Source organism: Mobula hypostoma, chromosome 4, assembly GCF_963921235.1.
Source record: "Mobula hypostoma chromosome 4, sMobHyp1.1, whole genome shotgun sequence".
In the NCBI taxonomy this organism is placed as follows: Eukaryota; Metazoa; Chordata; class Chondrichthyes; order Myliobatiformes; family Myliobatidae; genus Mobula; species Mobula hypostoma.
Genome location: NC_086100.1, coordinates 158,778,527 through 158,803,166, shown reverse-complemented (window position 1 = coordinate 158,803,166; position 24,640 = coordinate 158,778,527). Strand labels below are relative to the sequence as shown.

The window sequence follows — 24,640 nt, the reverse complement described above, 5'->3', positions numbered from 1 at the left end:
GACACTCCTGTACCTAACACCACTTTATGCACAGTCTTATGTTTTTAAGCTATCTTATGTATTCATACTTACTGTGCTTGTTTTTTAAATTATTATGTTCTTTATCTTATTGTGACTTTTTTTGTGCTGCGTCAGATCCGGAGTAACAATGATGTTGTTCTGCTTTGCACTTGTATAATGGAAATGACGTTAAACAATCTTGAGTCTTAATTTTTTGTTTCTGGACAGATTTTAATGAGTGTGGAATGCAGCCTCGCCCATGCAAGCACCGATGTATGAATACGTATGGCAGCTACAAGTGCTACTGCCTGAATGGCTTTATGCTTATGTCTGATGGATCATGTGCAAGTGAGTGATCTGCTTTCGATTAAATACAACCTCACACTTCTCTTCGTACTGTGCTTCAAAGTCAAAGTTGAAATTACTGACATATGCACAAGTACATTTAAGCACAGATGAAATTGAAAAACAACTTGCATTGAATCATATAAGCAGTATTCACAAGCAAAACATTACACACGCCAAACCTCCTTAACTTCTTAAGAAAATAAAGTCACTGGCATGCTTTCTTTATCTATGTGCTGGGCCCAGGACAGGACATCTGACTTGTTAATGTCCAGGAATTTAAAGCTGCTGATTCTCTCCACTGCTAATCCCTCAGTGTAATCTAGCACATGTTTGCCCTCCTTCCTCCCCCTGAAGTCAACAATCAGTTCTTTAATTTTGCTGATGCTGAACAAGAGGATGTTTTTGTGGCACCATTCAACCAAGTGACCTATCACACTTTGGTAACTGATTCATCACCACCAACAACAGTGTTTATGACGAAATTGAAAATGGCTCTGGAGCCATGCTTAGCCACACAGTGGTCTGTGTATAGAAAGTAGAGCAGGAGGCTAAGCGCATAGTCTTGAGGTGCACTTGCGTTAATGGTCTGAGAGGAGATGTTGTTACCAGACCTCATTGATGCTGAGGAAGTCAAGTATCCAGTTGCAGGAGGAGATACAGAGGCCCTGTTCTTGAAACTGGATGTTGAGTTTGGATGGGATGATTGTATTGAATGATGGGATGGAATCAAGGAACAGCAACCTAATATACATTAATTACAATCTCTCAAAGCACTTCATTATAGTTGATGTAAATGCCACTGGAAGGCAGTCATTGAGGTTGGTCACCAAGCTCTTCTTGGATACCAGTACAATACACGCCTTTTTGAAGCAGGTGGGGACCTCAGATGATAGAAGCAAGAGATTGAATATGTCTGTACTTACTCCAGCCAATTTATCTGCATAGAGTTTTAGTACTCAGTCAGGTACATGATCCGGATCAGTTGCCTTTTATTGATTCACCATTTTGAAGAATGTCTTGAAAGAAATTATTGGAAAGAGATGACGTAGGATTAGGAGGTGTAGAGTCTCTATGGGTTGAGTTAAGAAATGGCAAGGGTAAAAGGACCCTAATGGCAGTTGTATACAGGCCTCCAAACAGCAGCCAGGATGTAGATTATAAATTACATCAGGAGATAGAAAAGGCATATCAGGAAGGCAATGTCATGATAATCGTTGGGGATTTTAACATGAAAGTGGATTGGGAAAACCAGGCCAGTACTGGACCTTGAGAGAGAATTTGTAGAATGTCTAAGGGATGAGTTTTTAGAACAGCTTGTTGTTGAGCCCACTAGGGGATTGGCTGTGCTGGATTGGGTGTTGTGCGATGATCCGGAGGTGATAAGAGAGCTTAAGGTTAAGGAACCCCTAGGGAACAGTGATCACAATATGATCGAGTTCGCTTTGAAATTTGAGAGGGAAAAAATAAAGTCTAACGTGTTTGTATTTCAGTGGAATAAATGAAATTACAATGGCATGAGAGGGGAACTGGCCGAAGTTGACTGGAAAGGGACATTTACAGGAAGGACAGCAGAGCAGCAATGGCTGGAGTTCCTGTGAAAAATAAGGGAAGTGCAAGACAAATATATTCCAAATAAGAAGAAATTTTCAAAGGGAAGAAGGACACTACTGTGGCTGACAAGTGAAGTAAAAGAAAAAGAGAGGGCATACAAGGAAGCCAGAGGTAGTGGGATGATAACAGGATGTGGAACTTTTAAAAACTTGCAGAAGGAAACTAAGAAGGTCATTCGGAAGGAAAAGATGAATTATGAAAGGAAGCTAGCGACTAATATCAAAGAAGATACTAAAAGCTTTTTTAAGTATATAAAGGGTAAAAGAGAGTCGGGGGGTAGATATAGGACCAATACAAAATGACGCTGGAGATATTGTAATGAAAGATGCAGAGATGTCAGAGGAACTGAATGCGTATTTTGCGTCAGTCTTCACAGTGGAAGACGTCTGCAGTATACCGGACATTCAAGAGAGTCAGGGATGTGAGGTTTGTGCAGTTAGAATTACGACTGAGAAGGTGCTCAGGAAACTTAATGGTCTGAGGTTGGATAAATCTCCTGGACCTGATGGAATGCACCATTGGGTTCTGAAGGAAGCAGCTGGAGAGATTGCGGAGGCGTTAACGATGATCTTTTAAGAATCGATAGATTCTGGCATTGTACTGGATGACTGGAAAATTGCAAATGTTACTCCGCTATTTAAGAAGGGTGGGAGGCAGCAGAAAGGAAACTATAGACCTGTTAGCCTGACATCAGTGGTTGGGAAGTTGTTGAATCAATTGTTAGGGATGAGATAATGGCATACCTGGAGGCACATGACAAGATAGGCCAAAGCCAGCATGGTTTCCTGAAAGGAAAATCTTGCCTGACTAATCTACTGCAATCCTTTGAGGAAATTACAAGCAGGGTAGACAAAGGAGATGCAGTAGACATGGTGTACTTGGATTTTCAGAAGGCCTTTGACAAGGTGCCACACATAAGGCTGCTTAGCAAGATAAGAGCCCATGGAATTACAGGGAAGTTACTAGCGTGGGTTGAGCATTGGCTGGTTGGTAGAAAACAGAGAGTGGGAAGAAAGGGATCCTGTTCTGGCTGGCTGCCAGTTACCAGTGGAGTTCCACAGGGGTCGGTGTTGGGATCGTTACTTTTTACAATGTATGTCAATGATTTGGACTACAGTATTAAGGGATTTGTGGCTAAATTTGCCGATGATACAAAAGATAGGTGGAGGAGCAGGTAGTGTTGAGGAAACAGAGAGCCTGCAGAGAGACTTAGATAGTTTGGGAGAATGGGCAAAGAAGTGGCAAATAAAATACAGTGTTGGAAAGTGTATGGTCATGCACTTTGGTGGAAGAAATAAGTGGGCAGATTGTTATTTAGATGGGGAGAGAATTCAAAATGCAGAGATGCAAAGAGACTTGGGAGTCCCTGTGCAAGATACCCTAAAGGTTAACCTGCAGGTTGAGTTGGTTGTGAAGAAGGCGAATGCAATGTTGGCATTCATTTCTAGAGGTATAGAATATAAGAGCATGGATGTGATGTTGAGGCTCTATAAGGCACTCGTGAGACCACACTTGGAGTATTGTGTGCAGTTTTGGACCTTATTTTAGAAAGGATATACTGACAATGGAGAGGGTTCAGAGAAGATTCACGAGAATGATTCCAGGAATGGGAGGGTTACCATATGAGGAACGTCTGGCAGCTCTTGTGCTGTATTTCCTGGAGTTCAGGAGAATGAGGGGGGGATCTCATAGAAACATTCCAAATGTTAAAAGGCCTGAACAGATTAGATATGGCAAGGTTATTTCCCATGGTAGGGGGTTCTAGGACAAGAGGGCATGACTTCAGGATTGAAGGACGTCCTTTTAGAACTGAGATGCGGAGAAATTACTTTAGTCAGAGGGTGGTAAATCTGTGGAATTTGTTGCCATGAGCGGCTGTGGAGGCCAAGTCATTGGGTGTATTTAAGGCAGAGATAGATAGGTTCTTGATTAGCCAGGGCATCAAAGGGTATGGAGTGAAAGCAGGGGAGTAGGGATGACTGGATGAAGTGGATCAGCCCATGATTGAATGGCAGAGCAGACTCGATGGGCCGAATGGCTTACTTCTACTCCTAAATCTTATGGTCTTATGTCTAGATTTCAGCCTCAGAAACTGAAATTACAGGGTCATCCAGAAATGCTTGCAGTAATAATTCTAAATCATTGAGCCAGACAGCACAAAAACAGCCCTTTGACCCATTGAGTAAGCACTGATCATCAAGTTCTCATTACATTAATCATACACTAATCCCATTGTATTCTCTCCATATTCCCAGTGTATTCAGCACAATGGATACTTGCTGTACATGTACAGTAGGTCAGTACTGTTGGTCCAGGCAATGCATTTTTCATCTAGTGGGGACTTTGCAGTCATCACTCACAAAATTTACATGAAAGAGTCAGAGGTTTGTCAAATAGCTTCAAGTTCACCAGATTCTCTCCAGCATGTTTTGTAATGAGGTGGTGATAGGGTCAATAATGAGTCTACCTCCTGCATGAACAGAACACAAACCAATTGGGTATGACATGTAATGGTGGGGCTGGTGGGGTGCAAGGTATAGGAGATTGTGAAGAGAGAAGATTCTATCTCACTCCCACAATAACCATACAATGTTTCCATATTCTCCACCTGTGCTGAAAGAAAAACCTGCAAAAAATACAGTGCACATACTGAGCTATAAAAATAACTAGAGAAAATGCTAACATTAAGTTTAAATTACTGGTCCATTGTATATCCTGTGAGAGTGCTATCCCATATCAACCACCCTGTGTAATAAAGTTACTCTCAGACCTCCTTTTAAAATTTTTTCCTCTCACCCTAAATGTATGCCTTTATGTTTATGATACCCCTACCAAGGAAAAAAGTTTATATTTACCTCTTGTTTTGAGCACACTACCAGAGAGGGTGGTGGAAACTGATTAAAATCACTATATTTATGTTTATGTCACTTCAGTAGACAATGTAGAGAAGGATACGGATAAATTGTGGGCAAATGAGATAAATGCAGATGAACAAGATTGACATGCACAGGATGGAACAAAGGGTGCATTTCTGTGCTGTAAAATTGTTCTTGGGAAGCTCCTTGACATCAACAGTAATTTCTGGGATCTGAATTGACTAATGAGGTTTGGGTGGGAATTGCAGACTGGGACACAAGGTGGCTTTTGGATGAGTGGTTAAGTAGCTTGTAAAGTGGTACACTTCTTTTGTGATGTGGGGCTTCTCTTCATTCCAGGTGTGTGGAATTAAGATTCTTCATATCATTCCAAATGTTCCTTTTCACTTTAAGTATTCATTGGTCGGAGATTCTCAGCATCTATTTTAAGGAGATTTTTGTGCATATCTTTGAATCTTTTCCTCTGTCTGCCTGGTAAATTTTCCAATGGCAGAATTTGGAGGAGAGTGTGATGTTGGGCACGTGAATAATTTGGCCTCTCAACTGAATACTTTATGAGCTTTGATACTGGCCTAACTGATGTTTATCCTCATCATGAAGTAGGAGGTTTTTCACAGGGTCAGTGGTGGTGTTGTCTTTCTAGTGGTTTGAAGTGCAGATTTTGGTAGTTGGAATTCTTTAAAGTTTGTTGAAGGGCAAGGAGGTGCCTGTGAGACCATGAGTTGTATACCAGGTTTGGAGCCTTGATCTTCCAGCATTCTTTTTAATAAATCAGCTAAAGGTCCATGGTAGTGCTTTGAAACTTGCTGAACTCCATCATTGCTGCCTGCTTTCATTGTGAAGTGGCGCCTGAGATATGAGAATTAGTCTGCGTTTACCAGGGTGTTACCATGCACTTTTATTGTTGTAGGGTTGTTTGTTGCATCAGGGTGGGCCAGTAGAGGACCTTTGTCTTGTGGATAGGAGACTGAGAGAGATCAGAACGGGAGTGGGATGTATGCTAAGGTGAGGTAACCCAGCCTGAACCATTAACCTTTGTGTCTGTTCAAAGTTAGTATACAGTAACAGGATAGGCATTGCCAATATCAGCTGCCTATATGATTGGTGGAATTGGTGAAGATAATATGAAGATAATAGCTGTTTGTGCTGTTGTGTGAATGCATTTTTTCATGTTCTTTGATAGATATGCGGTCATGCGCTATGGCAAATTGCCAGTACGGCTGTGATGAGGTGAAAGGAGAAATCCGTTGCAGTTGTCCATCTCCCGGGCTGCAACTTGCTCCAGACCGCAGGACCTGTGTGGGTGAGTATGTCAGATTCTCTTCATTAGAAGCAGCCGGTTGAAGGATCATCTTAAGTAAATGTAAATAGATGTAAAGGTCAGCATAGAGACACAAGAGACTGCAGTTGCCACAATCTCAGCAGGTCAAGCTGCATCTGTGGGGGTGGCGTGTGGTGGAATTGATGACCTTTTGGATCAAAACTGCATCAGGACTGATGCATGGTTTCATGTTAAAATGTTGATAAGTCCTCTCCTTCCCACAGACATTGCTCTACCTGTTGAGTTCCTCCAGGAAAAAAGTCCTTCCCCAACTTTCATTCTTCAGTCCTGACGAAGGGTTTCGGCCCGAAAACGTCGACTCATCGTTTCTGACTGATGCTGCCTGACCTACTGAGTTCATCCAGTGTACTGAAAGTGTTGCTTTGATCTTTTACAGCATCTGCAGATTATTTTGTGTTTAGAGTTCCTCCAGGAGATTGTTGCTAGGGATCGGCCATGATGTGATGATGTTAAAAGGGCTGAGTGGACTTCCCCATTCCTCAGTTTGGTAGAGTGCATCATTTATCAAAAGTTGAGCTCCTAATTCTATGTTAGATTGTCCCGCAGACATCTTTATATTTCAGCGTTTTCTCACTAATAGAATTTGTATGTAAGTTAGAAGAACTACAAATGCAGAAAATATTAGGAAATATTCTGCTTGGCGAAACAGGGTTAACCATTCAGGCTGAACTCTCTTGGTCAAAGACGTTTTGTTTAGTAGGATGTTATTCCTGAGGATGATGTTGCATAACAACTAGTTTCCTCTCTCTCAGAATTTATGTTTCCTTTGTACTCTGGAGTTGGAAATCTGTGTCTCCCCCACTGCCACTTCCAGGGCTTGGGCTTGGGTCTAGTTTTAAATCAGGTTTTCCCTTGTTAGAAATGTGCAGAATTGCTCCTATTGGCCTAAAACTGGGGAATTAGCATCTTTTACCTTGAAATTCCAGAGCAATTTAAAAAACATCGTAATGCCTTACAGTAGCCCATGCCAGAGAGAGAGAAGAACGTAGATGTTTTCACACTGAGCTCAGTTTAAACAGACCTGACTCCACATGACATTGGTAGCATTTTGCTTCCCTAAGTGGTCCATGGATTAAAACCTAACTCTGTTAACATTTCTGTCAGGTCGTCAACCTGAAATATTGATTCTGTTTCTCTTCCCACAGCTGCAACCTGACCTGCTGAGTATTTACAGCATTTTATTTTATTTTACTTGCTCTATGTTTCCAGCATCTGCAGTTGCTTTGAATTTCACTTTCCAAGATACCTGTTGGTTGCCCACTCATCCTGGTCTCTTGCTCTTTGCTGCATTTCCTCACTCCACCACTGGTGACTTTGCCTTTAACAGCCAAGACGCTAAGCTATCCACCTTGCTTCCCTTCTCTTTCACCCGTTAAGACACTCCCAAAGATATTCCCCCCTCAGCCAAGCCTTCCGTCAATGCTCTATTTGCTGCTTACATCGGCATTAGTTTATTTTATTTGTAGTGATGACGGTATTTGTGTTTTATTAAAAGGTGCACTATATATGGAAACTGCTGATGAACTGATCTGACCGTCTCTTGTAACTTCTTTCTAGATGTCGATGAGTGTGCTTCTGGCACAGCTACGTGCCCTCGATTCCGTAAATGCACTAATACTTTTGGAAGCTACTTCTGCAAGTGCTACAATGGCTTTGATCTCCGTTACTATAATGGGAAATATCAGTGTCTAGGTGAGTGGAAGGACTCTGTCTTACCTATCTCTGCTTACACTGGAGAGTTCCTGATAGGATTTTTAACTCTCCACTCACAATGTCCCTTCAGTCTGTGGCATCAACTTCATGAAGTCAATCAGCCATGTTGACTTTTCAATTTGCTTTGTGATATTATTTTGAGACCTCCCTCCATTCACGTATCTGTGAGTTTCTTGGTCACTAAAACTGCAACTGCAGCTTCCTGTAGATAAAACAACTACTTTTACTTTAGTATAACATGGGCCTTCTCTACAGTGTGAAGATCAAACACAGATCATGCAATTGCTTTGTTGATCACCTCCGTTCAGTCTCCAGACATTTTCCTGTTCTTCCAGCTGTCTGCCATTTTAATACACTGTCAAGTTTCTGCTCCCATGGCTGCTGCTCAACTGTGCCTCCTCCTAGTGAGAATGAAGGGACAAAGTGATAGGTCTCAGCTAACACTCCTTTCCCATGGTAGAACCTAGGGTGAAGGAGTCACTTTTCGTACTTAGTCATAGTGTAGTGCCGCTTGTAATGCTCTTCAGCTAAAACTTGTCCATGCCAAATGAATTGCATGCCTGAACTAGTTTCATTTGCCTGCATTTGGTCCACACCTCCCTAAACCTTTCCTATCCATGTACCTCTCCAAATGTCTTTTAAACACCTCTACTACTTCCTCTGCCAGCTTGTTCCCGCCACCCCAAGTGTGAGAAACATGCCTCTCAGGTCGACTTTATTTTTCTTCCCCATACATCTTAAACATGCTCTGGGGAAGAACAATGTGACCATTTATCTTAACTATGCCCCTCATGACTTTATAAACTTCTATAAGACTATCCCAGGCCTCATTCACTCCAGGGCACACAGTCCAGTCCTGTCCTGTCCAATCTCTCCTTGCAACTCAAACCATCCAGTCTCAGAAACATGCTTGTGAATCTTTTCTACAGCCCGCCTAACTTTCCTACATCTGGGCGACCAGAATAGCACACAGTATTCCAAGAGAGGTCTCACCAAGTCTTGAACAGCTAGAATACGACATTCCAAATCTTATACTCAATGCCCTGACCAATTAAGGCAAGTATGCAACATGCTGCCTTCTCCATCTCACCTACTTCTGTTTGCTACTTTCCCAATATCTCTCTGTTCTACACCCCAGTGTCCTATATTTACTGCTCTACATTAACTTCTGAAAATGCATCACTTTGCACTTGTGTGTTGATTCTTCTTGGATCTCACCTTTCTGTTCTATTCCTCAATTTTGCTCCTCTCTGAAGAATAATAACATAAAAGGTCAAATAATTATATCAGGAGAACCTTCTTATTACTTGGAGTGCTTGAGGTAAAAAGTATGTTGCAAAACTTCATTAAACCTGTCAGGGAGAAAGGAACAGAAAGGTATGTTGATAGGGTTGGAAGGAGTAGATTTGGAGGACATCCATGTGGAGAGCTGGTTCTATCCCTTTTATATGATTGATAAATTTTTATCGTGATAAGAATGGGAAGCTACATTGACCCATTTGTTTTCCTCCATCCTAGATGTTGATGAATGTGCAAGGAGGACACATAAATGCAGTGTCTTTGCTACCTGTCACAATATACCAGGCTTCTATAAATGCAAGTGTATGAGAGGCTACAGGGGCAATGGTTACAGCTGCACAGGTATGTATGTCAGCCCTAACAAAGCACCCCAATAACTCTATCATTGTTTAGAATGGTTCTTTACATTTCAAATCAGATTTTATTGTTAATAGCTTGCATAAAGAGAGAACAGGGGGCAGCAGTAATTGAATTGGTCTTTTCGGATTCAAGATTCTTTAATGTCATTTCCAGCAGACAAGTATAAAGGAGAACGAAATAATTATTTCATATCCGATGCAGCACCAAAAAAAGACCACAATAAGATAAAGAATACAATAATAATAAAAACATGCAATAAATATAAATACATAAGATAGCTTATATACATAGAATGATTGTATGTCCATAAAGTGACACTAGGCTAAGGAGTGTCTGACTGATAGGAAATGATAAAGTAGTGGTATTTGGGGGCACGGAAGGGTGGGTTAGTGGGTGAAATTGTTCAGCCTTACAACTTGGGGAAAGTAACTGTTTTGTGTCTATTGGTTCTAGCATGGATGCTATATAGTTTCCTCCCTGATGGGAATGGGACAAACAGTCCATGAGCAGAGCGGGTGGGATCCTTCATGATGTTATTGCCCAACTTGCAGCATTTTTATGTCCTTGATGGTGGGTAGGCTACTGCTGGTGATGCATTGAGCAGTTTTGACTACCTGTTATCCAGCCGTCTTATCCACCACATTGCAGTTTCCTGAAGTGATGCAGCTTGTTAGGTTGCTGAAAAAAACAAAACATGTTGGACTGATTGGCCGCCTTCAGCTCCTTATTATTCTTTGAATCCAATATGAACTTTGAAAGGAACAATTATGTTCTCACAATAATGAGGTCCTTTCCTAAGATGACAGAATTATTCACTGTAACATTTGCTTGAAGCTACTTCATTCTACTCTGTGAAGTCGTTAAGATCATAAGACATAGGAGCAGAATTAGTCCGTTTGGCCCATCAAGTCTGATCATGGCTTATTTATTATTCCCTCTTATCAACTTGCTATTTCTTTGTTTGAAAGCGAAAGATTGCCTTTTGATGTTTGAAATAATGTACAATATTATAACCTTGCTAGATCTGGTTTTGTTATAGCACATGAATAACAGAGCAACAAATAAAATAAAGCCACCCTGTTGACTGCATAGAGTCATACAAAACGGAAAAAGGCCCTTCAGCCCAACTGATTCATGCCAACTAAGATGCCTTTCAAAGCTAGTCCTATTTACCTCCATTTGGCCCATACCCCTTGCGTTAGACCCATTTTTCTGCGTTTGGCTCCTATCCATGTACCTGCCCAACCGTCTCTGAAAGTGAGTGGCTAAAATGATTCAATTCAGCTAAAACTGCTAAAGAGGGTAGACATTTTTCTCTACATAGACTCTGCTCAATTATTGTCCCCGTTTGAGGGCAATGTAGTCTTAAAAGTAATAAACCTTACGGAAATGTTACTTGCAAATGTCTGTTCTCTCCACTCTATGCTTTATTCAGAAGGAAAAATATTGGCTGACAGTTTCATAAATATCTTATTTATAAAATTATTCATGCACATAAAATACTATAACATCAGTTTTTTTTTGCTGTCAAAATTCAAGATATTTTATTGCCATTCGTCAGTTCAAGTGTGTAAAGGAGACAAGATGGTGCTGGTGAACCACAACAACATGTTGCAAGCAGCTTACAAAGCAACTAAGTATACTTCTGAACTACTCTCACTGCAATCTGCAGCCTGTAATTTTCCTTTAAATAACATAGGTTAGAACCGCCTTAATGAACTAGTGATTGCACGATCTTCTGAAGCTCGCGGTGGACTTAACTCTCAAGCCTGCAGGTATGGCACCATTAAGTGGACAAAGGTACATCACCACAGCCAGAAGGGAGGGAGGAGGGGAGGATTCTGAGCCAGACTGAAATGCCAAGGAAAGAAGTGTCATCTACCCAACATCTTGTTAGCAAATGTATAATCATTGAAGAACAAGATTGAGGACCTAAGGGCAAGATTGCTGTGTCAGAGGGTAATGAGGAATTGTGAAGTTGTGCTTCTTGGATACATGGCTCACTCTGGACACACCAGATACATTGGCAAGATCTGACGGCTGCTCGATACACCAAATGCACAGGACTGCTGATTCAGAGAAGGCAAAAGGTAGGGGTCAGTGTTTCATGATAAACTCTTTGTGATACTTGGACGCAGCAGTCTTGTCGCACTGTTGTTCCCCTGACCTGGAACATCTGATGGTTAAGTGCAGACCATTCTACTACCCAAGAAAGTTCCTCTCCGTGATTCTTACCGAAGTTTACATACCGCCAAAAACTGATGTTAAGCAGGCACTCGAGGTATAGACTGTCACAGTCAGCAAACAAGAAACAGCCTACCCTGATGACTTTCAAATCATTGTTGAGGTCTTCACTCAGGCTTGTTTGAAGAAATCTCTGCCCAGTTATCATCACCGTATCACTTGCAGCACCAGGGGCCCCAACGTACTCGACCACTATTACACTACAATTAGGAATGCCTACCATTCCATGCCTAGACCACCTTTAAGGAAATCTGATCACTTAGCTGGCCCTCTTCCTCCTGCATACAGGGAGAGGTTAAAGAACAAGGCTCCGGAGATAAGGACAGCAGAGAGGTGTCACAGAAGTGGCTGTGGGATTGCTTTGAGTTGATGTATTGGCCATGTTCAAGAACTCATCAGAGGATCGAAACAAATACACCACAGCTGTCACAGACTTTATAAAAAGTTGTAGCCAAGTGTGTCCCCAAAAAATCATACAGATTCTTCCGTAACCAGAAGCCCTGGATGAATCATGAGATCTGCAATCTGCTGAGGGCCAGGTCAGTGGCATTCAGATCAGGCAACCATTAAATACAAGAGTTCCAGGTGTGATCTCCGGAAAGCTATCTCACGTGTGAAGTGGCAAATCTGGACCAAATTGAATCACTGAAAGATGTTTGACAGCAGGGCTTGAATGCAAAGTGAAACCAAGCAACATAGATGACAACAAGGCTTCATTCCAAGATGAGCCGATTGCCTTTTATGCTCCCTTTGACCATAAGAACATGGAGGCACCTTTTTGGACTCCCACAGCCCCTGATGATACTGTGTTTTCAGTCTTTGAGGCCAACATGAGAGCATCCTACAGGAGGGTGAACTCATGGAAAGCACCTGGCCCAGATGGGGTACCTGGCTGCGTACTAAAGACCATTGCTGATCAACTAGCAGGGCTGTTCACTGATACCTTTAATCTCTCGCTTTGGCAGTCTGAGGTACTCACCTGCTTCAAGCAGCTTTTATTATACTGGTGCTAAGACGAATCTTGTAACCTGCCTTAATCACTATTGTCCAATAGCACTTGCATCCACTGTGATGAAGTGCTTTGAGAGGTTGGAGATGAAACATATCATCTCCTGTCTGAGAAGCATCTTGGATCTGCTTCAATTTGCCTACTGCCACAGCAGGTCAGCAGCAGATGCTACTTCATTGGCTCTTAACTAATTCCTGGAACATATGCACAGCGAAGGTGCAGATTTCAAGATGCTCTTCATTAACTACACTTTGGCATTCAATAATATCATCCCTCAAAACTAATCAATAATCTTCAAGACCTTGGCCTCAAAGCAACCTTGTGCAACTGGATCCTCGCTTTCCTCACTTGCAGATCCCAGTCAGTTCAGATTAACAACAGCTCTTCCACTATCTCCATCAGCTCAGGTGGACAACAAGCTTGTGTGCTTGGTGCCCTGCTCTACTCACTTTACACTTATAACTGTGAGGTTAAGCACAGCTCCAGTGTCATATTTAAGTTTGCTGATGGCACCACTGTCATTGGCCAAATCAAATGTGGTGGTGAATCAGCATATAGGAGGAAGATTGAAAATCTGGATGAGTGGGGTCACAACAGCAACCTCTCTCTCAATGTCAGCAAGACCAAGGAGCTGATTATTGACCTGAGGAGGAGGAAACCGGAGGTCCGTGAGCCAGTTCTCATTGGGGGATCAGAGGCGGATAGGGTCAGGACCTCTATCGATGTGTGTTGGAGAGTATATTGACTGGTTGTATCATGGCCTGGTATGGAAACACCAATGCCCTCATATGGCAGAGCCTACAGAAAGTAATGGATACGGCCTAATCCATCAAGAGTAAAGTTCTCCCTGCCATTGAGCACATCTACACTGAGCACTGTTGCAGGAAATCATCACCCATCTTCAAGGACCCAACTATCCAGCCATGCTCTCTTCTCACTGCTACCATCAAGAAGGTACAGGAAACTCAGGACTCACACCAGCAAATTCAGGAACAGTTATTACTTCTCAACCATCAGGCTCTTGAGCAGAGGGAATAACTTCACTCACCTGGTCACTGAACTGTACCCACAACCTATGGGCTCACTTTCAAGGACATTTTATCTCATGTTCTCTGTTATTTATTTATTCATTCATTTTTTTCCCTTTCTTTTTGTAATTGCACCGTTTTGTTATGTTTCTTTTCATGTTGGTTGTTTGTCCACCCTGTTGGGAGAAGTCTTCTTTATTCTATTGTGTTTCTTCTACTTACTGTGATTGCCTGAAAGAAAATGAATATCAGGGCAGTACGTGGTGAAATATATGTTCTGTGATAATAAATTTACTTTGAATGAAATGACTCATTCCATTGACTCTGGACCCAGTGATATAAAAACATAATAAACACGAGAACACAATAAATATAAGTACATAAAATTAACTTAGCATATAGACTGTATGTAGATAAAGTGACACTAGGTACAATGTTATATGTACATAATGTGATTCTGACGGGCAGTGATAAAGTAGTGATGGTGGAGAGTGTCGAGGGATGGATTAATGGGTAGAGGTGTTGATCAGCCTGTCAGTTTGGGGGAAGTAATGACTTCAGTTAAAAATATTCAACTCTTGCAACTCTGGATTTTTAGAAATTATCTTCTACTTTTTAAAAATAACTATGGCTTATGTACACTTGTCAACTCCTTACCTGCTAACTTTGTATGTCATATAGTGTTTATATAATGGGGTAAGCTGCAATTACATCCTCCCCTCAGCAGAGAATGTAATTGTACCTTCATTCTAGCTGTTGACATTGGAATTTATCATGGCAATTTACGATAATAAGCAAAATAAAATAGGAGCTCAGTTGTTCCTCTACATCTTGGCAAAAGTATCAGAATCGGAATTAGGCTATTATCACTGTCCTATAGTTTGTGAAATTTGCTGTTTTATTGCGTCAGTACAGTGCAGAGATAGAATTAGTATGAATTACAAAATAAATAAATAGGACAAAAAGGGAATAATAATTAGATAGTGTTAATGGACAATTCAGAAATCTGATGGTAGAGGGGAAGAAGCTATTTCTAAATTATTGTCTTCAGGCTTCTGTACCTCTCTGTTATAGTAGTGACAAGATGAGGGTAGGTCCTTGTTGGTGAGACTCCCGAGTGAAAGATGTCACTGAACTCAGCACCTGAAGACAAGTTAACCTTTTGCCCCCTTTTTATGTTTAATAGAATGGTTTGGAACTTCTCAGGGAATCATGTTCCATCCTGAGCAAGGGCAGTTTGCTTGTTCTCCTGTGACATGGGGTTTCCATGTTTATATGGTGTATATTGTACCAAAAATGTACTGATTGGTAGGTTAATTGCCAAAATTGCCCCTAGTGTGGGTAGGTGGTTGGGGAATAAGGAATATTTGTTGGGCATTTGAGACTGGATTGATTAAAGTAAATGGGGAATGGGACTAACACAATTATAGTCATAATGGGCTGAATGACCTTCTGTTTTAGAAGAAAGTTAATATAAGTAAAAATGAAAGAAGTAAAAATAGTAACAAACTTGATAAACCACTTAAAACTAATTTTAAGGGTCAGAAATGTCACCTACCTTAAGGCCTTTTGGAGTGTTCTGAGTGTTTACTTGGTGTGTAATACCAATTCAGACTGACTCCCTTCCATATCTGTGTTCATGGTTTCAGTGCCAATATCATGCTGAGTGAAAAGCTACCAACAAACATCTGGCTGAGTCATTGTACCACTGTAATCAATGAACAATGTCATTTACTTGAATGTTTGCAAAGCAGTTACTAATCAAAGGCACTTTGTTTTCCAGTTGACACAAAATTCCCTACGTTTACAGACCCACCCCATGGCAGAAACAATGAAACTCTGAGTACTTTTTATGTGGAAAACACCACCCCTACAGTGAGAATGAAAACAACCACTGCGACCACACCAGTTGTTAACAGGAATCCAGAGCTCGAAACAGAAAAGGCAGTCCTGACCACAAACCCAACCACAGTTATAACAGCGGCAACAACAATGGCAACAACAACCACAGCTTCAGCTGCAACCACAATCATAGCCACTCCGGTGGACAACAGGATTCCGAATGAGGTCCCACGGCAAAGAGGAGATGTTTTCAGTGAGTACCTGAGCTATTACAATACTGTTCTGCCTTTCTGTGGATGTTACCTTAATGACCAGGGAATAGAAAAACTGCCCAATCAGTGACTGGAAACAATGAAAACAAAGCTTGATGATGGGCAAACTGGGAATATGTGGGATATTTTCCCAAAGCCTACATGAATTAATTCCCTTTCCAACATTAATGCCTGTGCGTGAGTAAAGTTCATTAAAACTATAAGATTTTGAATTCTCAAACACAAGGAAATCTGCAGATGCTGGAAATTCAAGCAACCCACACAAATTGCTGGTGAACGCAGCAGGCTAGGCAGCATCCATAGGAAGAGATACAGTTGACATTTTGGGCTAAGACCTTTCGTCAGGACTGACTGAAGGAAGAGCTAGTAAGAGATTTGAAAGTGGGGGGGGGGGAGATCCAAAATGATAGAAGAAGACATGAGGGGGAGGGATGGAGCTAATTCTACGTTCTGAATTCTGCATTTTTTCCCATACTACTACTAGCAGGTTGTAATTTTGAGTAGGTGAACTAAGTTGTGTTATAGTTAACATTATGTTGGTGAAACTCCTGATACAGGGTTTGAACCCAAAAAATTCCTCTAACGCCACAGGTGCTGCTCGACCCGCCGAGTTCCTCCAGCATGCTGATTGTTGCTCTAGATTTCAGCACATACAGTCTCTTGTGTCTGCATTATATTACCTTATATATTTGAATATAAAATAATCAGAAGTTCCCTTTTATAGGCCATTTTAACATGTTTAGACCATCTCAAAGTGCTTTATGAGCAACAAAATATAACTTTGTGGACTTCTGTTTGCAGGTCCGTAACACTTCTTAAATTCTTCATATGAACATATCTGTTCCAAATGGGAATAGTGTTAACATTTTCATTGTAAGTTGCAGTAAAATTTGTAATGGACTATTCCAATTGTGGAATCCCCTTTCACAAAGTCTTTGTCAGTCTGATTGTCCATTAGACAGTACAAAATTCCAGTAGTAGAGTCATAGTCCACAGAACAGAAATGAACTCTGGTCCAACTGGTTCATGCCAACCAAGAGTACTGTCTTAAAGCCATATAATATGGCTAGTCCCAATTTCCTGCATTCGGCTCACATTCCTCTCAGCCCTGACCCTCTATGCACCTATCCAAATGCTTTTTAAATTACACTATTGTTCATTCTGTGTATTGAGCACCCTTTATATAAAAAAAGTTGTCCTTCACATCCCTTTTAAATCCAAATCTTTCCTCTCACCCTAAATCTATACCCCCTGGTTTTAGATTCCCCTACCCTGGGAAAAGACTGTAACCAACCACCCTATCAATGCCTCTCATAATCTTAAAGATTTCTGTAAGGTCACCCCTCATTCTCCTATCTTGCAAGGAATAAAGACCTAGCCTCTTAGTACAACACTGGCCCTCTTGTCCAGGCAACATTACTGAAAATCTTTTCTGCACTCTTTCCAGTTTAACCACATTCTTCCTATAGGGGAAGGGAACGTCGACTCATTCCTATAACAGGGTGTCAAATTTGTACAAGGTACTCCAAGTGCAGCCTCACCATTGACTTGTACAACTGGAAAGTAATGACCCAACTCCTATTCTGATGGCACTGACTGTTGAAGACCAGCATGCTAAACAACTTTTCTCACCACCCTTAGAGTTCCATTACAGTCCTTTGTGCCCTACAATTCAGAGTACAAGTTCTACACTAGTTGGATTTTCTAAAATACATTACATTAAAGATTAAAGATTAGCTTTATGTGTCACATGTACATTGAAGCATACATTGAAATGCATCTTTTGCGTCAATAACCAACACAGCCATGCTGGGGGCGGTCTGCAAGTATAAGCATGCATCTGGTGATAACATAACATGCCTACAACTTACTAATACTAATCGGTACTGCTTTTCGCCCATACATCTTAAACTTAACTGCATTAAAATCTATTTATCACTCCTATCCACTTTCCTGACTGATCAAGATCCCTTGCAAGCTATAATAACCTTCCTCATTATGAACAACACCACATAATTCCATGTGATTCGCAAACTTACTGACCAACCTTTGTGCATTTGCATCCAGATCATGTATATAAATAACAAGCGTCCCAGTACCAACCCCTACGATACACCATTAGTTACTGGCCTTCATTTCAAGGAACAGTCCTCAGCCACCACTCTCTGCTCTGCTTCCTACCTCCTAGCCAATTTTGAATCAACCTAAATAGCTCTGTTTGGATTCCATGTGACCAAACCTTCCTGACCAACCTAACATGTGAAACCTTGACAAAGCCCTTGCTAAAGTCCACACAGGCAATGTCCATTGCCCTACCCTCGAATACTATTTAGGTTATCGCTTCACAAAATTCTAAGAGAATTGTCAAACATGACTTTCCATGCAGAAAGCCATGCTGAATCCACCTTTTCAGACTCTGTCTATTCAAGTGCTGGTAGATAATGTCCCTCAGAATCCTAACCAGTAATGTAGCATGACTGCTGAATAGCCTGTAATTCTCAGGCTTGCCTTTACTTCTTAAACAATGGAAAAAACATTAGCCACCTTCCAGTCTTTAACAACTTCACTAGTGGCTAATGATGAAGCATACATCTCTGCAAGGTCTCTGCAATAGCTTCCCACAAGGTCTGAAGATGCACTCGGTCAAGTCTTGGGGATTTATCCACCTCAATGTGCTGTAAGGCTGCAAATTCCTCCTCCCTGGCAATACAAAAGTCCTTCAAAACTTCTCCACTTGTTTCTCTTATCTCCCGAGCAACAATTATGTTTTTTCCCTCAGTAAACACTGAGGAGAAAAATTCATTAAAAATCTCACCCATCTCCCATGGGTCGAGACATTGGCAACCCAACTGATCTCTAAGTGGATCTACCCTCTCCCTAACCACCCCTTCACTTTTAATATTTCTATAGAACCTTTTCTGCAGATCTATCTCCTGCCCTCTCTTTGTCCACCTGATTTCCTTTTGAGTATTCATTTTCTTTTTATAAAATAAGTCAATTGTCCCCAACCTTCTAAACCAGTGCTTCCCAACCTGGGGTCCATAGACCTCTCAGTTAATAGTGGGGGTCCATAGCTTAAAAAAAGTTTGGAAACTCCTGTTCTAAACCAAATGTATGATTCCTTCTTTTTCTACTGGCGTTTGGACAGAGTCTGAAAAGGTGGATTCAGCATGGCTTTATTGCGTGGAAAGTCATGTTTGACAAATCTTTTAGAATTTTGTGAAGCAATAACCTAAATAGTAGTCGAGGGTAGGGCAATGGACGTTGCATGTGTAGACTTTAGCAAGGGCTTTGTCAAGGTTTCACATGTTAAGTTGGTCAGGAAGGTTTGGTCACATAGAATCCAAATAGAGCTATTTAGGTTGATTCAAAATTGGCTACGAGGTAGGAAGCAGAGCAGAGAGTGGTGGTTGAAGACTGTTTCTCGGATTGAAGGCCAGTAACTAATGGTGTGTTATAGGGGTTGGTACTGGTACGCTTGTTATTTATACATGATTTGGATGCAAACGCACAAAGGTTAATCAGTAACAGGGACATGCTGTTTCTGACCTCTTCATATCACAATCTTAGAAGACTCCCACTTGCCATTCATTCCTTTCCCTTCATGCAATCAACCTCTGCTAGATCCTGCACAATTCCTCAAAAATTAGCCCTACTCTAGTTTGGGACCCTAACCTGTGGACCTGTCCTATCCTTGTCCATCATGATTTTTAAAAATTATGTTCACTATTATAATTCCTATCTAAAGTAGTCACGTTTTCCAACAGTTGACCTATATCCTTCTAAAGCTTTCCTATCCACATAACATTCTGAGTATCATTTGAATATTGGTAATGAATCTGCCTTAACCACTTCCTTTGGTAGCTCATTTCATGTACTGACCGCACTGTGGGTGAAAAGCTTGCCCCTCGGATTCCTATTAAATCTGTCCCCTCTCCCCTCTCACCTTAAACCAACATTATGTCCTTTAGCTCTTGCTTCCCTGATCCCAGGAAAAACACTGTGCATTCACAATTTTATACACCTCTATAAAATTACTCCTCATTCTCTAAAAATCAAATGTAAAAAAAAGTCCCAAACTGCTCAACTGGTTTCAAAAGGTTGAAAACAAAATGTAGAATAAAATTATTTGAAGTGCTTACAATGTGATTGATGTAAAGTAACTGAACAAACAGTTCATGCTAGTGTTAATTTCATTCTTCCTATGTGATATCTAAGTCTCTGACAGGGTGAAGTACCTATAGATTGCAAAAAATCTTCCTCTTTTTAAAGCCATTCATACTCTAATTCATAATCTTTCTCTGGAGTAGTACTGAACTCTACTTGCATGTTTCCTTGGCTCTGCACTTGGAAGAGGAGGGGGAGGTGAAGTGACCATATGCTGCTCTTCTGCAGGACTTTATGGAGGACATATACTGCACATATCCCACATCTCCAAGCCAATGCGGTTCTGTTTAAGCCCTAGCATTCCACTGAAGTAAGGCTTTGGCTTGAGGCTAGATTGCTTGCCTGATGACTAAGATTGAGAAGGCATTAGACTGTTTCCTGCTGTCAGTTTCGTTCCAACACTCTGGATCCAAGTCTGTGTTCCTCCTATGCTGTGCCAACTTCTTGACAGTAATGAGCCAAAACCTCCATCTATTTCAGGCAACAATTATGATAAGTAGAAAAAGCAAAAAAGCCACGAAATGAACTTTAAAACCTTGCAATATTTCCTGGAACTCTGCAGCTCAAGACAAAGAGGTACAGAGAGGCATTGCAATAGTGCAGAGATAGTGTTGGTGTAGTGCAGTTGCCTAGTTTTGCAAGATTAAAGGAGAAGTGGCTGTTGCTAAGGCAATTGTGAATCCATAGGAGAACAAAGGGATTTTTGCATAATGTATATTTATCATTATATTTCCTTGTATCTTTCTTAATGAGTTGTTTAAAGCTTACCAAGATGTGGTTGCCAAGTAAGGCAAAAATTTGTTTTAGAACACTGGCCTGATGCTAGTTGGTGACAGTTTTGTATTAAATTAATTTTTACATCATAGACTAGGATTTGAGATTACCACCATAAGACAAAGAGTTTGCAGATAAATATCATAGCCAATCAGTGGTCAGTTTTCTAACTGATTTAGTCACCAGATTTTAAAACATCCATTGATATGATCTACTTAAACTCTTCTGATTCCACCTGAAAGTTTAATCACCAATTAAAATAGAAAATTTTAAAACTGAGAGAGTAACAGAAGAACTAAAGAAGTTTCAGTAAAGAGAACATAATATATCACATGTTAGTTTTAAATCTCTTTCCTCTTTTTTAAATGCATGAAAGCCAAAGTTAGTTAAAACCTCGGTGAGAAGTCTATTGTGCTCCTGATTGAGTAGTTTAATTTTTACACATTTGTCCCAGTGGCATGTCATTTTCTTAAATGATTCCGATCTACTCCCCTTGTAACCCAGATTAAGAAACCTTTCATCAACTCATTTATATCCCAGCGACATTCCAAAAATTGTTGTCATGTTTGGCACTAATTTCACATGGCAATCTGCTTGTGTCTGGTTTGTCTAGGCTCAGGCCCATTCCTGGAGCAGCATTCCACTGGGAGTACTTCAGAAATGTTAGCAAACTCTGAAGAGACTTTTTAAACTACAAAGCAGAAGTTAAAGGAAAATCTCACAATAGATTATCTTCTTGGTGTGTCCCAAGAATTCTTCACAAATCCACCTTGATATTTATGTAAATACTCTGACTGAAAAGTTGCCATACATTGATTGGGACTCCCATACTGTTAGGGGTCTAGATGGTTTAGAGTTTGTAAAATGTGTTCAGGAAAGTTTTCTAAATCAATATATAGAGGGACCAACTAGAGGGGATGCAATATTGGATCTCCTGTTGGGAAACGAATTAGGGCAAGTGACAGAAGTCTGTGTAAGGGAGCACTTTAGTTCCAGTGATCATAACACCATTAGTTTCAATTTGATCATGGACAAGTATAGATCTGGTCCTAGGGTTGAGGTTCTGAACTGGAAGAAGGCCAAATTTGAAGAAATGAGAAAGGATCTAAAAAGCGTGGATTGGGACAGGTTGTTCTCTGGCAAAGGTGTGATTGGTAGGTGGGAAGCCTTCAAAGGGGAAATTTTGAGAGTGCAGAGTTTGTATGTTCCTGTCAGGATTAAAGGCAAATTGAATAGGAATAAGGAACCTTGGTTCTCAAGGGATATTGCAACTCTGATAAAGAAGAGGGAGTTGTATGAATTGTATAGGAAACGGGGTAAATCAGGTGCTTGAGGAGTATAAGAAGTGCAAGAAAATACTAAAGAAAGAAATCAGGAGGGCTAAAAGAAGACATGAGGTTGCCTTGGCAGTCAAAGTGAAGGATAATCCAAAGAGCTTTTACAAGTATATTAAGAGCAAAAGGATTGTAAGGGATAAAATTGGTCCTCTTGAAGATCAGAGTGGTTGGCTTTGTGCGGAACCAAAGGAAATGGGGGAGATCTTAAATAGGTTTTTTACGTCTGTATTTACTAAGGAAGCTGGCATGAAATCTATGGAATTGAAGGAATCAAATAGTGTACATGGAAACTGTACAGATTGAAAAGGAGGAGGTGCTTGCTGTCTTGAGGAAAATTAAAGTGGATAAATCCCCGGGACCTGACAGAGTGTTCCCTCGGACCTTGAAGGAGACTAGTGTTGAAATTGCGGGGGCCCTGGCAGAAATACTTAAAATGACGCTGTCTACGGGTGAAGTGGCGGAGGATTGGAGAGTGGCTCATGTTGTTCCGTTGTTTAAAAAAGGATCGAAAAGTAATCCGGGAAATTATAGGCCGGTGAGTTTAATGTCAGTAGTAGGTAAGTTATTGGAGGGAGTACTAAGAGACAGAATCTATAAGCATTTGGATAGACAGGGGCTTATTAGGGAGAGTCAACATGGCTTTGTGCGTGGTAGGTCATGTTTGACCAATCTGTTGGAGTTTTTCGAGGAGGTTACCAGGAAAGTGGATGAAGGGAAGGCAGTGGATATTGTCTACATGGACTTCGGAAAGGCCTTTGACAAGGTCCCGCATGGGAGGTTAGTTAGGAAAATTCATTCGCTAGGTATACATGCAGAGGTGGTAAATTGGATTTGACATTGGCTTGATGGAAGAAGCCAGAGAGTGGTGGTAGAGAATTGCTTCTCTGAGTGGAGGCCTGTGACTAGTGGTGTGCCACAGGGATCAGTGCTGGGTACATTGTTATTTGTCATCTATATCAATGATCTGGATGATAATGTGGTAAATTGGATCAGCAAGTTTGCTGATGATACAAAGATTGGAGGTGTAGTAGACAGTGAGGAAGGTTTTCAGAGCCTGCAGAGGGACTTGGACCAGCTGGAAAAATGGGCTGAAAAATGGCAGATGGAGTTTAATACTGACAAGTGTGAGGTATTGCACGTTGGAAGGACAAACCAACGTAGAACATACAGGGTTAATGGTAAGGCACTGAGGAGTGCAGTGGAACAGAGGGATCTGGGAATACAGATACAAAATTCCCTAAAAGTGTCGTCACAGGTAGATAGGGTTGTAAAGAGAGCTTTTGGTACATTGGCCTTTATTGATCGAAGTATTGAGTATAAGAGCTGGAATGTTATGATGAGGTTGTATAAGGCATTGGTGAGGCCGAATCTGGAGTATTGTGTTCAGTTTTGGTCACCAAATTACAGGAAGGATATAAATAAGGTTGAAAGAGTGCAGAGAAGGTTTACAAGGATGTTGCCGGGACTTGAGAAACTCAGTTACAGAGAAAGGTTGAGTAGGTTAGGACTTTATTCCCTGGAGCGTAGAAGAATGAGGGGCGATTTGATAGAGGTATATAAAATTATGATGGGTATAGATAGAGTGAATGCAAGCAGGCTTTTTCCACTGAGGCAAGGGGAGAAAAAAACCAGAGGACATGGGTTAAGGGTGAGGGGGGAAAAGTTTAAAGGGAACATTAGGGGGGGCTTCTTCACACAGAGAGTGGTGGGAGTATGGAATGAGCTGCCAGACGAGGTGGTAAATGCGGGTTCTTTTTTAACATTTAAGAATAAATTGAACAGATACATGGATGGGAGGTGTATGGAGGGATATGGTCCGTGTGCAGATCAGTGGGACTGGGCAAAAAATGGTTCGGCACAGCCAAGAAGGGCCAAAGGGCCTGTTTCTGTGCTGTAGTTTCTATGGTTCTGTGGTTCTTTTACAGGCTTGTTTTGGGGTCAGAGAGTTATCCAGCATAGAAGTTTTCACTTCAGTCCACCAAGTCTGTGCTGACCAGCAAGTGTTCATTTACATTATTCCTGCAGTAACCCCATTTTATTCTCCTCACATTCCCATCAATTTCCTCAGGAATGTTATCACACAGTTTATAGAGGCCAGTTTACCCACCAGTCTAGATGTCCTTGGGATCTCAAAGTAAACTGAAGCACCTGGAGGAAGCTGACAGGGGGATTGTACACACTCCACACAGATGGCACCTGAAGTGTGAATTAAACCCTGGTTACTGGAGCTGTGGGGCAGGGGCTCTACTGGGCATACCACTGAGCTGTTCAGTTAGCAGTCTGCCAAGTTTTTCACCAGGCTTAGAAATTGGATCTTATTTTTCCTAAAATGTAAACTTTGCAGACAGCAACAAAATTCAACAAATTTTAGTGCCTTATATGTAAAATCCAGGTCCGGGGTGCGGTTTTACCTTTTGG

The 24,640-nt window shown here is 41.1% G+C and overlaps 1 protein-coding gene across 4 annotated transcripts in view; it reads left to right on the top strand.

The window, feature by feature from the left end:
- The window catches only part of npnta (nephronectin a), a 92,940-nt gene that overhangs the window by 23,881 nt on the left and 44,419 nt on the right, over nucleotides 1-24,640 (top strand). For all 4 annotated transcript variants that reach the window (XM_063046820.1, XM_063046818.1, XM_063046821.1 and 1 more), the window contains 5 exons: nucleotides 229-348; nucleotides 6,019-6,138; nucleotides 7,735-7,869; nucleotides 9,409-9,531; nucleotides 15,614-15,925. In XM_063046820.1, the coding sequence (XP_062902890.1) occupies nucleotides 229-348; nucleotides 6,019-6,138; nucleotides 7,735-7,869; nucleotides 9,409-9,531; nucleotides 15,614-15,925 (810 nt within the window). The remainder of the gene's footprint in view (nucleotides 1-228; nucleotides 349-6,018; nucleotides 6,139-7,734; nucleotides 7,870-9,408; nucleotides 9,532-15,613; nucleotides 15,926-24,640) is intronic.